The 13,969-nt window shown below is 48.1% G+C and overlaps 1 protein-coding gene across 1 annotated transcript; it reads left to right on the forward strand.

The window, feature by feature from the left end:
- Positions 1-295: 295 nt before the first annotated feature.
- On the forward strand, positions 296-11,273 carry OVOL2 (ovo like zinc finger 2). Its single transcript, XM_065058833.1, has 4 exons — positions 296-557; positions 1,258-1,448; positions 3,667-3,856; positions 9,108-11,273. The coding sequence occupies exons 1-4, from the start codon at positions 458-460 to the stop codon at positions 9,416-9,418; spliced, it is 792 nt and encodes a 263-aa protein (XP_064914905.1). The 5' UTR covers positions 296-457; the 3' UTR covers positions 9,419-11,273.
- The last annotated feature ends 2,696 nt before the right edge of the window (positions 11,274-13,969 follow it).

Raw genomic sequence — 13,969 nt, forward strand, 5'->3', positions numbered from 1 at the left:
GGTCCGGCCGCACCGCACCGGGGTGGCCGCCAGCCGGGCGGCGGCGGCGGCGGCAGCGCTCCCCTCCCTTGTCTTTTTTTTTTTTTTTTTTTAATTTTCAGACGTTAAATTCTTTTGCAAACATTCATGCCTTAGGAAGGGCTGGAACAAAGCTCAGCTGCTCCAACCGGTCGGACAGGTAAGCAGACTTGTTGACACCGTTATGTTTGCAGCACGCATGCTCCTTCCCAAGTTTCCTGGTGCATTTTTCTATTCCACCTTATGAAACTTTCCTCCCCCCCCACCCCCCTTCCCCTCTCCTCCCCTTCCCCTCCCCGCTCCTCGGCGGCTCTGCCCGGTGCGTGCGGTCCCGCTCCCCGCGGACGGCAGCGCAGCGCCCGCGCCCCGCCGGGCTGCGGGCGGGCGGCGGCTGAGCTGCCGCTCCGCTCCGTGCCCAGCCGTGCCCCCTGCCCTCGCCATGCCCAGAGCCTTCCTGGTGAAGCGCCGGAGCCCGCAGCCGGCGGTGCGCAGCTGGGATGGGCTGCCCGACGAGGAGAGAGCCGACACCTACATCCCAGGTAGGGCGCCGACGGGCTCCCTCCCCCGGCACCGCTCGCCTCCGGGAGGGAGGGAGGGGGGTCCCCGCCAGACCCCAACTCTTGCCCCGGTCCCCGCGGGCTGCGGAGGGGGCGGGTTGGGAAAGGGGCTTTGCCGGGCCGGGAGAGCCCCGAGGGGGCGGGCGGACGGCAGACCGGGAAGGTCTGTGCTAAACGTCGGGGTGGGGGGGATCGGGGGGACCCTTCCCGCCCAGCGGCGGGCTGCCGGGTGCTGGCCCCGCCGGGCGATGCCGCTCCCATGCCTGGCACCATCTCCCACGCCGGCGAGCCCCCGGGCATGGTGGGGACACTGTGAGTGTCCTAGAAGGTGGGAAACCTCGTTTGCATGAGAAAGGTGGCGGGGGGAGGAGAAGAAAGGACCCGGGCTGTGTAGGGGGCTGATGTCTTCCTGGCCTTCCCCTCCCCTCCTCCTCCTCCTCCTCCTGCCCTTGCCCGGGGTATAACGGGAAGGCGGCGGAGCTGGCTTGTTTGAACTTTGGGACCGTTCGTGTTTGAGTTTCCGATTGCAGCGTGAGCCGGGGATCCTCCCCCGCCTCCCGCGGCCCGCCCGCAGGTTAAACACCGGGGCTCGGCGGCTTTCCCCCGTTGCCACCGCTGCCCCCCTCCCTTGGCCGCGGTTCCGCGATACCCCTCTTTATCGCATCCCGCCCCCCCGCTGCAGGCGGGATCGGCTGCGTGCTGCTGGGCTACGAGGACAGCTGCAGCCTGGAGAGCAGCGGGAGCAGCGGGACCCGGGACGCGGAGCCCAGCGATCCCCCGACGCCCCAGCCCGCCCCCGGCGACTTGGGCACGGCCGGGGGGATGCTGCTGGACCTGGCCGTCAAGCGCCCCGTGGTCAGGTCGAAAATCAAGGTAACTGCCCGCAACCCTGTGTTTTCTTCCCCGGTGATGGGGCGACCCCACTTGGAGGGCAGGGCACAGCTGCTGGCTGGGACACTGGGTGACAACAGTCCCTTGGGCTCTCTCTGCTGGAGGTGACAGCACGGGTCCCACACAAGGAGATGGAGGCCTGTGAGACCAGCTGGCTGTAGGATGGCAGCGGCAGGGCAAGCCTTGTAAGCGATGTACCTTAATCTTCCAGTGCCCTTTGCTTTCCCTTATCCTCGCCTGGGACATGCTGCTCCTGACCTGCTTGGCTCGGGTCCCACAGGAGCTCTGAACCCAGCCAGGAAGGACCAGCCCTGGCAGTGAGGAGTCATGCCCCATGGTGTGTGGGTGGATCTCGTTCCTTAATGTGGGGTGTCCTTAAAAGGCTGCGTTCTAGGTTGTAGTCAAGGGGAGTTGTCGTGAATCTTCCCAATGTCCCCTTACACTCTTCACTTATCAAGATAGCAGCTAGGAAAAGGTCCTTCTCCAAAGCTGTGAAAGGCCATTACCACCTTGAGGTGTACCTACAGGACTGGGTGAAATGAAGCAATTATCTGTCCATTAACTTAACTGGAGAGTCTCTCTGCTGCAAGGACTGGAGCTCGAGTTGACTGGGTGTCCCTGGGCAGAGCCAGCAAAGTAGAGTGGTGATTTCAGTCCCCAGGCTGAGAAGAAGAATGGTCTTCTCATGGTGCTGGACAACCCAAGACCAAGCTCCCAAAGCACGATGGTGATACATATGGGGTGGCAGGACCATGTCTATATTTGAACATCCAGGGTTCCCCTCAGCAGAGGCGAGGCCAGGCCACCTCAGTGCTAGGAAGGAGGAGATGTGTTTACCAGTGGCTAGTTAACACCCCATTAAACCCTGGCTGTTGCTTTGCCAGATGGAGCTGTAAAAATTCCCACTGTCTCTGCTGAGATCACAGCCTTTCGGCCACCATGTTATTAATCTCATGATTAACACTAGGTTTTCACCCTGCTTGTATGTAGCTGCATGAGTCTTAACCTGTTGCCCAACAGATACTTCCCAGCTGCCATCCCCCCTCTAGTTTCACACCTCGTGGTTTTGCAGCTGCCTTTTTTTTTAATCTTTCTTTACAATTTTCCATAGTAAGTGAAGGAGTAGGATGGGAAAAATAAGTGGCTCTTCAGGAAAAAGAAATTCCAAATGTATTCCTTTATGAAGAGCTTTCCCCACTGCTGTTTGACTTTAACCTACTTTGTATAATTTAACTTAGGCTATTAGCACAGTCACAGCGAAACCTCATTTCAGCAGTTGTGTTTTCTCAGCATGCCACAGAAACTCGCCAAAAGCACCACGAGAGCTGATGGACGTGTGCGTGCGGTGCTGCCTGCTGTTCTGGCTTTCCCCTGGCCCAAGAGGCTGGTGGCAAGCAAGTCTGCTCCCCTATGAATAATTAAACTAATAACAAAATATTTGCATCTTCTAGACGTTAAGCCTTCCCTCTGAGGAATGCTCTTCCCAAAGAGCTGAATCATCAGTGTCTCCCTTAGTCAAGTTAGGTCATGGTGTTGGCGCAATATTTTTGGTGTTAGGAGCGGGAATTAGGAGTTCAACCCCTAATGACACTCTGCTGTTAATTAACAAGTCAGAGAGACCAACAGGAGGAGGTAAATGCCATTGTTTCATTCCCTGCTGATTCAGCACAGTGTGCCTTGGTTTATCTCATGAAACATACCTTTTTTTTCACTGCTGGCTGTTTTTTGAGGGACCTATAGCATCTGGAAGCATGATTAGCAAAGGCACCACATGGGTATGACTTTCTCGTATCAGGGAGGGCCTCCCATCTCCCACTAGGAGAGTGCAGGAGCAAACATACACGGCCTCAGCGAGACGTACTTGTAGCCTAAGTGCACGTGCTTATGGATGTAGCTGAATGGGGGTCCCTGTCTCTTGCAGGCATCCAGCACACAGGTTTTGCTTTAACCCCTGGAGCCAAGCTGTCCAACATCTGTGCAAGTCCCAAACCACACACGTTAACTGTCACCCATCTGATTACAAGGGAAGCGTGAAAGTTTCTTGAATGCTTTCACTTTTCATTTTGAATATATCCCAAGTATTCTTAAATGTAACAATGAGCCATCCCTCCTTGTTTTGTTAGTTTTCTTTTTTGTTTGTTTTCTTTGTTAGTCTTTGTCATGTCGATGCCTGCTCACCCAGTTCTCTTCCATTCCCTAGTTCACCACGGGCACCTGTAACGATGCTATGGTGCATAGCTGCGAGCTGTGTGGCAAAGGCTTTCGCTTGCAGCGGATGCTCAACCGTCACATCAAGTGTCACAGCCAGGTGAAGAGACACTTGTGCACCTTCTGTGGAAAAGGCTTCAATGACACCTTTGATCTAAAAAGACATGTCCGGACCCATACCGGTGAGAACATGTTCCCTGGGGGCTTGCACACACCTCTGGGTAGTGGGAGTTGGGAGAAGGGGTGGGATGGGACAAAGATGGGGGCTGAGGGTAACCCAGAAATATAATAATACAAAACCCAGGTAAACAACATTTGCCAAAAATCGTGGGGATGTGGTGGAGGAAAGGCAGAGACATGAATGTGGACAGATAAAAGTCCTGGGACTAACAAAATCTGAGGAGAACTAATAAAGTCTGTTAGAAGTGCTATGGTTGCATGAGCTGGCATCCAGGTCTAGTGTAGATGTTGCTGTGTGCTGCCACGCCTGGGTCAGCGAGACTGGGATAACCCACCCAGGAGAACCCACATGTGATAACTCACCTGGGATAACCCACTGAGGGTAACTCATTGCATGTTATTGCGAGTCCAGCAATGAGCACGGGCAGGCGTTGGATGAAAATGCTTTGCCCTCTAGAGGCAACAAGCAGCAGTTTCTTGGATCTTTTTTGGCGAACCTTTCCTGCTGGCTGTCCTGCAAGGTGGGGTTATGGCTTGATTTTGGCACCATCTGGAGAAAACAGAGTGCAGTTCATGCTGTGCTTTTTTAGGGAAACTAGATAACACATCTGACTTCTGCTAACTCTGTGCATTGCATCCCCACCTGCTTCAGGCTACCAGCTCCCCCAAATCCCCTTTTGGAGCCGTTTCCCTCTGCATATCCAGCCATTCAGATCAGTTTGGCCACTGGTCCTCTACTCGTTGTGTGGATCACAGCATGGGTTGAAAATCAGGAGCAGTCGGTTGAGAATCAGGAGCAGTGGGTTGAAAATCTCCCAACAGCAGTTCCTGCCCTGGATTGAGGGTGGGTAAAAAAGTTACCTTCAACCTGATCTAGTTCCCTCCTCCCTGCTTGCATCTACACCAGATGTACAGGCATAATTGAGGAGGCTGTCATTTAAGCCCATGATGGCACTGGAAGAAGGAAAAATCATCCCTTTCCCTTTTCTCCTCGCTCTTGCTCCCAGGGATGCACTTTCCGTGGCTGCTCTGCAGTGGGTTCAATGCTCAAGCCCACCCCAAACAGCAATGGGTTTGTTTCTTTGATCAGTTGCCTCAAATCCAGCTAAGAGAAGTGCTTATCCTAACTTGGAGCAGGGAGAATGCCATGTTTGAGTTTCGCTTTTTCTTAGTAGAAGTGATGGCTTAAACACATATCAACCCCACTGTTCCCAAGCAAGGCACTTTCTGGCAGACCAAGCTGCCTGTGCTTATGGAGCTTTGACTTTGCACTGTAGAGCATGCAGAAGATGCATCCACCACATTTCCTGGGCATGTTCCAACTTTCAGATTTGTGGTTAGCTACAGTAGCTGCTGATTATTTGGGCTTGCTCTCCAATGCCCCTTTTTTGGCTCAGGCACCACTACCCAGGTGATCCACCTGGACACATTCCTGTGCAATCTACTCTAGGTGAACCTGTTTTAGCAGGTGGGTTGGACTAGATGATCTCCAGAGGTTCCTTCCAACCCCAGCCATTCTGTGATTCTGTGAACTGCCAGAGATGACGCAAGTATGTTGATGGGCAGGAGTTGTTTCTTAGCAGTAGAGATCACTAAAACAATTCTGCCCATTTAGATGGGAAAGCATTGGTCAGAGCCAATGTTTTGTGCTGTTTTGGTTTGTTTGCAAGGCTTTCATGTGGAAAGGAAAGCTGCTGGCTGTGAGCAGGGGGCTGCCACTGGGGTATGGCTGATGTGTCGAGTTGATGCTTCTGAAATAAGTGATTTTTTAACCTCTCTGGTCATCTTTTGAGATTCAGAAACTAAATCCAAGAAGGTCTCTGTTCAGAAGCTAAATATACATGTATGTTGTGGCAGCTAGACTTGAACTCACTATCCAGGAGTGGAGCTGATTTTGAGAAACTCTGGAAACGAACAGGGGGTGAAAACAGGGGTGAAAACACACTGTCCAGGAAATGTGAATCTTACGGTTAGATTGTCCCCAAATTTACTAGAACAAATCTGGCATAACTTTTTCTCCTTTCCAGTGTAAAGCTGGGATGGACACTCACATATATTGTATTTGCCCGATGCCTTGGTTCATGGTGGGGGCATGAAGGCTGGCTGCAGCAGCAGTACTAATATGTATTGTGTATTGGTGTGTATCTCTTAAAATGGTTGTCTTTTTTATGCCAAAGTTGATTGCTGTTCAGGAAAGATGGACTATATTTGAATGTTTAAAAGAAGATAAATGGGCTGGAAGTGGTAGTGTGGGTTTTATATTCTGTAGCTACAGGTGCTCATCTACTTGTGCTCTACTGACTGGTGGTGTTTCCAGTGGAAATTGTTGTGCAGTGTTTGTAACCAGAGCATGCAACAGTAGGGTAGTGTCAGAAAGAGTGAGAGCCAAATGTCCCAGTCTAGCTTCATGGCATAAACAGAGTTACACATTAAAGATTAACTAATACACATAGTAAAATCAAATTTTAAAATGTTTCCTAAGTAAAGAAGAAGTTGCCACAGCCCTAATGGGCTGTGCCATCCTGGCATGACCACCCATGTGCTTGCACTCGTGCCTGTGGAGCACTGCTGGTGTCACGAACCAAGGATGGTGGGGGTTTAAATAGCCTTCAGATGAGCGTGACCTTATTGTGGCCTTTCAGTATTTAAAAGGTGCCTGTAAGAAAGATGGGGACAGAGTTTTTAGCAGGACCTGTTGTGACAGAACAAAGGGTAATGGTTTTAAAAGAAAGGAGGGGAGATTCAGGGCAGACATGAGGGTGATGAAACACTGGCCCAGGTTGCCCAGAGAGGTGGTAGATGCCCCATCCCTGGAAACATCCCAGGCCAGGCTGGACAGGGCTCTGAGCAACCTGATCTGATTGAAGATGCCCCTGCTCATTGCAGGGGGTTGGACTGGATGAGCTTTGAAGGTCCTTTCCAGCCCAAACCACTCTGTGACTCTATGACTGTGTGAGCCAGTACACTGGCATTACCTCCTTTACAAGACTTGTAAAAATGCAATCAGGATGCTGCTTATTGGAACTTCTGATCAGTTTGGATTTCTGTTAGAAAGATCAGTGACTGAGTGATGAATTTAGCACAATCCAGTCACAAATTTATAGCCATGTGTATGGACATGTGTGCTTTGTTCTTTTTTGCGTGGCACCATAGGACTGATCTTCCACAGGCTCGCGTTTCACCTTTCGTTGGGAAAACAGGGATTTAGGTAAATCCTTGCATGAGTATTAAGGCTGTTCTTTGCTTGAAAAATTACCAAGCTAGTCTAGTAAGTAAAATCAAAACTGGTTTAGGTTTTTCTCAAGTGTCACTAAACCCTCAGCTATTTGTCATGCAGGTATGGGCAAACATTGTCCCAATCTACAAGACGGGCAACAGGGATGACCCTGGCAACTACAGGCCTGTCAGTCTCACTTCTGTGCCTGGAAAAATCATGGAGAAGATTGTTCTGGGAGTTACTGAAAAACATCTGAAAGACAACATAGTCATTGGTCTGAGCCAGCATGGGTTCATGAGGGGAAAGGCCTGCTTAAAAAAATTAATTTCTTTCTATAACAAGGTTACCAACCTAGTTGACCAAGGGGAGCCTGTTGGCGTGATCTTTTTAGGTTTTGGTAAAGACTTTGATACTGTCTCTCACAGTATCCTCCTGGACAAGATGTCCAGCACACAGCTGGATAAACACACAATGCAGTGAGTGAGGAACTGGCTGATGGGCCAGACTCAAAGGGTTCTATTAAATGGGGTTATGTTGGGCTGGTGACCAGTCACTAGTGGGGTTCCGCAGGGATCCGTCTTAGGGCCAGGACTCTTCAATGTCTTCATAAATGACTTGGACACAGGACTTGAGGGAATACTAAGCAAGTTCTCTGATGACACAAAGTTGGGAGGAGCTGTTGACACTCTTGAGGACAGAGAGGCCCTGCAGAGGGATCTGGACAAAATGGAGAACTGGACCATCACCAACCTCATGAAGTTCAACAAGGGCAAGTGCCAGATTTTGCACCTGGGACATGGCAGCCCTGGCTGTACATACAGACTGGGGGATGAGATGCTGGAGAGCAGCTCTGCAGAGAGGGATCTGGGGTTCTGATTGACACTGTGTTGGAATGAGCCAACAGTGTCCCTGGCAGCCAAGAGGACCAGTCGTGTCCTGGGTGCATCAAGCACAGCATTGCCAGCTGGGCGAGGGAGGGAATTGTCCCGCTCTGCTCTGCACTGGTGCGGCCTCACCTGGAGCACCGTGTGCAGTTCTGGGCGCCACAGGATAAAAAAAAAAAAAAAAATATAAAACTACTAGAGAGTGTCCAGAACAGGGCGACAAATTTGGTGAGGGGTTTGGAGGGGAAGCCATATGATGAGCAGCTGAAGTCACTAGGTCTGTTCAGCCTGGAGGAGATTGAGGGGAGACCTCATCGTGGTCTACAGCTTCCTCACAAGGGGAGGAGGAAGGGCAGGCACTGATCTCTTCTCTCTGGCAACCAATGATAGAACCCAAGGGAATGGCAGGAAGATGTGCCAGGGGAGGTTTAGGTTGGACATTAGGGGAAGGTTCTTCACCCAGAGGGTGCTGGACACTGGAACAGGCTCCCCAGGGGGGTGTCACAGCCCCAAGCCTGACAGTGTTCAAGAAGAGACTGCACAACACCCTCAGACACATGGTGTGAACTGTGGGTTGTCTTGTGCAGGGACAGGAGTTGGACTCTATGATCCTTGTGGGTCCCTTCCAACTCGGGACTTTCTATGATTCTATGATACTTGGGGGTTGTTGTTAAATTGGTGTTGCTTGGTGGTAAAATGGTTACACTTTATTGCTATTTTGATAATGTTTGTTGTCTGTACTGAACAAAACTGCTCAGGCATTAAAATCACCAGCCAGCCTCTTCTCCCTCCTCCCAGGTAAATGTACATATTTCTTTCATCTTAATGCACTTCTCCTCTAGAACTTGAGCTTGTAATCTCAGTCAATCAAGAGGCTTCTTCTTTAGGACAAAAGCCACCAATGGACATCTGTTATCCTCAGCGTCTGCCGACATCCCCTTGAAACCTAGAATGGTTTTTTGTTCCTAAATATATCAACCCATTCCTGAAAATTTTAGCCTGAAAGGAAGAAGTTTTGTTTAGACAGATAGTTCCTCAGGCTATTAGCTCCCTGCTGCGAGGTATTTGCTGAATAGCTAATATGCCAGAGCATTGCTCATAGCCGGGTCCTTAGTAAATCAGAATGGTAATGGCCGTCTTTTAATGTTGCAGGAATTCGACCTTACAAATGCGAGATTTGCAACAAAGCCTTCACGCAGCGCTGCTCCCTGGAGTCCCACCTGAAGAAGATCCACGGCGTGCAGCAGCAATACGCCTACAAACAGAGGCGAGACAAACTTTATGTGTGTGAAGACTGTGGCTACACAGGCCCCACGCAGGAGGACCTGTACCTGCATGTTAGTAATGTTCACCCTGGAAGCACTTTCTTGAAGAAAACCTCAAAAAAACTTGCAGCGGTTTTGCAAAATAAACTGAGCCCCGTCCTGCAGAGGAACTCCAAAAATGATGACAAGGATGAATAATACGGTGGATTACAGCGGGCTAAAGGAATGAAGTTTACATATATATATATATATTATTTTTTTAAAAAACAATTTTGAAATAAACCCCTGAAATGAAAGGGACACTTTTGTTAACAGAACTCTCTTGATGTTGGTAGAACTTCAACTTGAAAGAAATATTCCTATATTCGATGCAAACATCACTTTTTTATCTGGCCAAAAAAAAGTAAATGGAAAGGTTGGAAGAGGCCGTCACCTCTCGGATGGAGCATTTACTGAACTGCTGTTTAGGCAACTTGTTTTCTGTTTCAGCTCTACCACATGTCTAAATGGCTACTGACAAATAAGTTACCTTCCCCCAGTGTATTTTGTAAAGATAATAGCCCTTACCTCCTGTACAAATTACTTTGAGAGGTCTGAGTGAAAAGTGCTGTGTAAGAGCAACTACTAGTACATTGTTCTATGCAAAATGATATAAAATGGTGTTAAGAATAGGAGTCCGTTGTATCTGTAAATAAGACAAAATGTGCAAATACCCTTAACTCTGGCCTCCATGCAGTAAAATAATAATTTCTGGAAACGTGATCCAAGATGAGCTGAGACTTTTTTAAAGGATGCAGAACTTTTTCCTCCCAAACTTTCTCTACTAGCAAATGGCATTATTCCAGGGCAGACTTACAGTCATGTTTTAGGTACCTTAAGCTGTGAACTTATTTTATTATATTTAGATTTAAGTGTAACCTTAACACTCCTGGACTTGTCATGCTCACTGTGGGGATTATTACAAAATCCTTTTAACATACATCAGTATCAATCCAGAAACCCAAAGAAAATAATGACTTGAAGATATGTATTTTTCTGCCAAGATGAAATGCAATTCTGTATTTTATGGTGTGTATGTGCATGTGTGTGTTCATTTAGGGATTGTTTTTCTTCTTAATGATTAGGCTCATTAATACAACAGAGCAGTGCAAGGCAGTGAAGAGGGACACTTAGCCTGTCTCTGCCTCATGGGATCAGCGCAAACCTGCTGGCAGGAATCTGTCCTCTCATCCGTAACCGCTGTCAGTTTAGAAGGCTCCTGGTGAGATGGGAAGGAGGTGGCGATGATGATGAGGGACTGGTGCTATGTGTCGGTGTGTTCAGGACTCACCTTATAGTCCTGCTCTGGCTCTTTGTTGACCCAGGACAACCAGGAGGATAGCCTGTAGGGACTACTGAGTGTCAATTTTGGGATTTAAAGGAAAGGGAGAGGGATGCCCGTACAACTCACGTTGCTGAAACCGCCTGACACTTTGAGACTTGTCAGAAGCTGCTGCAGCCCTTACTGGGCACTTGAGTGTCTTGTACTGGGTGTGACAGGGCTGGGTGGCGGCTTCCTCAGCAACCACAAGCTGCTCTGGTCCAGGCAGGCGCATGTTATTCACCTGGCTCTTAACTTAATGGACACAGCTGCCAAACAGGTTGTTTTTTTTTTTTCATCACTTTAAATGCATGATAATTAATGGATTTCATTTGTAAATTCCCAAACTTAATTTTGTGCTCAAAATAAAGCTGGACACTTGGGGAGAATACACTGTATTCTATATATGTTGAAACAGCTGAAAAGTAACTCACCTAAAATATTGTTATAGCCCGGACCTTCATAATCATTTCTACTAAAATGAGAGATTCTGAACATCTCTGCAGGAATCATTAAAGAGTCTTCTCAATTTGCCTCAGTTTTGTACAGGCATCTGCTTGGGTTTTTGTGGGTAAAAGCTTTTATGAGTTTAAAGGATTTGTAATGATATTAATACTTTATTCAGCACAACTGTTGGTGCTTGGGACCTTGAAAACAGGAATAATAAAGTGATGCTACTGTGTAAAGAACAAACTTGTCATCCTATATAACAAGAAAATTTGCAGAATGCTTTAATACATGGGAAGTCCATATGGAAAAAAAAAGCATCTGAGGTAAATTGGAATATCCCTCTCGCAGAAAGAGCTGAAGCTTATGCACTGATCCCTGGTTCTGAGAACATGCTGTTATATTATTATTATTATTATTATTATTATTATTATTATTATTATTATTATTATTATTATTATTATTATTATTATTATTATTATTGTTATGGAATAGTGTAAATAGAAGGTTGCGCACTCTGAGACAAGCATGCCTGCTTGCAAATACATGGACAACACTTCCCAGGTGAGAAGACAAGTGTTAACAGCAGATCCAGCCAGTTGTGCTGGTGAGACTCCCCTATAACTCTCCAGTGAGGGCTCAGTCGTGAAACTTGAGTTCAGCTCCCAGGTGGGACTGGTCACTAAGGTCCATCTGAGCAACGTGACTGGTGTTCACCTCCCTGCAGAGGACTCGTGCTTTACTCTGCTGAAACCCCAGCCCTTGCTCCAGAGCAGTGGAGGTGTGGCTGGAACCCTCCCTAGCTAGCTGGAGACATTTTGTGTGGTTTCTTTTCCCTCCCGTAGTACACATTACTTTTGATTTCCCTCCAGTATTACTGCTGAAGCACGTCCCTGCCCAAAGAACTACAGACACATCAAGGTGGTCCATCCATGTGATCTCGGTCAAAGAAAGCATCCACAGCAACAGACAAAAGAAGCGGGTAATAGTACACAGAAGAAAACCAGCTCAGGATGGAGAGCAAAGCCCTGACAAGCTGGATGCTACAGCTGGAGCAGCTGCCCTGATTATCTGGCTGTTTTTTCTGCAGATGACAGATATGCCCTGTAGCAGATGCCTTGGGCATGTCTGTTGAACAGTCTGGCAAGTCAGTTTAAACTGGGCACAAAGTGAGTTTGAGGTGCGTGACACTGGCAATGGCCATTTGCCTGTTCGGTTATGGGGAAAAAAATGGTTGTGCCTCCAAAGAAATGTTCCAGAGCTCCAACAGGGATGCCAGAGGCAGACAGACCAACAGTGTCCATGGGTACTGCCTGAGGGCTGCCTGCCTCCTCCTGGCTCTCCAGTGGTACAGACACATCCAAGACTTAACAACAGGTTTACGAACTAATGCTGCCAGTGGCGCTTGCAGCCTTCCTCAGACACCTCAGACACCAGGTGTTGTTAAACACATGAACATAGGGGAAGCCAACAGGTGCCTGCACTGCCCAGGATCCAGACTTGTCCTTATTTACAAGGAGGCAGGATGAGGCTGAAGCCTTACATGGTTCAGAGACAGCTGATGGCTGTATGATGCATTGATGGCAGCAATCCCACCCAAACACTGCCCAAGTGCTCCACACTCTCTCAATTTATTTAATCCAAATCACCACAGCAATTTCAGAATGTTTTGTCACCTCCAGCTTCTACCCAGGGCATCTTCCCTTTTGCTTATGCCCACCCTCCTGGTATCCACAGAGTTATCTTTCACAGAAAACTGACCATGTTCAGTGGTGTCAAACCACCCACTTGCTAAAATTCTGTGATGTGGGAATGTACTTGTAAAACAGGTAGAACTGAGCGCTCACACAGCCTTGCTGTGGTTTGTCATCTCTGAACCTGGTTTCGCAGTCTCCATCATTTGTCTGTTTAGATAGACGTCTAAGCACAGAATAATCACACCATCACCAGACCAGGTCTGAATAAGCAAGTACCATTAACTGAGTTTCACTGCGCAGGTTTTCACAGTTCAGTGCTCAGAAGGAGCAGAGATTACGCATTACAGAGTTTCTTCAGCAGCAAGCCTGCTCATTGGTATCTTTAGGTATGGTTCTGGCTGAATTTTTGAAGCTTATGGGTTGGTTGTATTTTCATTTGTAATCTGCAATGATATAATGAAAACTTACACATACAATTTAGAGAAAACAAAGAGAATGAGGAAAAGAAGCTTTCCAGGTGTGCAACACACGAAGTAACACCGCCTGACATCATCAAGGCTTATTGCGTGTCTTATAGACATTTATGGAAAAGACAAAACAAAACCAAACCACAAAAAACCACATCCCTCCCCACGCAATGAGCAGCTCGTCCTTCCTCAGAAGGCCCTGCTTCAGAGTCACAAGTGTGCTTTTAGAAACTTCCTCACACCGGCCAATGTGATAACCCAACGCTGGAGAGATCGTTGCGCGCAGGGAGGCTCCCTGCTGGCTCAGCCCCGCAGCAAAGCCAGGAGAGCCCAAGGCAGTTGCAGACTTAGCCTGCTCAGAGCCTCGCAACCTGAGGTACAACACCTGCCTACACCCCCACAGGTCTTCCATGTGAGGCGTGCAGCCTGTTAAAGAACCTGAGGGAGGAGCCACTAGAAGGAGTTGAACTTCCAACTTCTCAGAAGGCTTGCTGGAAACTTCTAAGTGAATCAGTTACAATTTCGCTCCTTTTTTGCTAAGTCATTTCTGATAAATGATGACTTTATTAAATAGGTATGTTAAATAAGTGTTCATTAGAAATTTAGCGCAGTTTTCCCAATTGTTGCTGCAAGAAAAAATACAATAGTAACAACCCTGTTAATAGATACCTTTGAGATGAACAAGAACTAAGCTGGCTGAAACCCAGTCTACTATATTCATTTGTTTATCATTTGCATTTCTCTCAGCTCAGACAACGCAGATGTCATTTTGCTTCAG

Source organism: Columba livia, chromosome 3 (assembly GCF_036013475.1).
Source record: "Columba livia isolate bColLiv1 breed racing homer chromosome 3, bColLiv1.pat.W.v2, whole genome shotgun sequence".
In the NCBI taxonomy this organism is placed as follows: domain Eukaryota; kingdom Metazoa; phylum Chordata; class Aves; order Columbiformes; family Columbidae; genus Columba; species Columba livia.

What these genes read in the sequence shown, in the direction of transcription:
- OVOL2 (XM_065058833.1), top strand. Translation starts at nt 458, where the DNA reads ATGCCCAGAGCCTTCCTGGTGAAGCGCCGGAGCCCGCAGCCGGCGGTG. An exon ending in AGCCGACACCTACATCCCAG is followed by an intron (nt 558 to 1,257) that starts GTAGGGCGCCGA and finishes CCCCCGCTGCAG; the next exon opens with GCGGGATCGGCTGCGTGCTG. An exon ending in TGGTCAGGTCGAAAATCAAG is followed by an intron (nt 1,449 to 3,666) that starts GTAACTGCCCGC and finishes TCCATTCCCTAG; the next exon opens with TTCACCACGGGCACCTGTAA.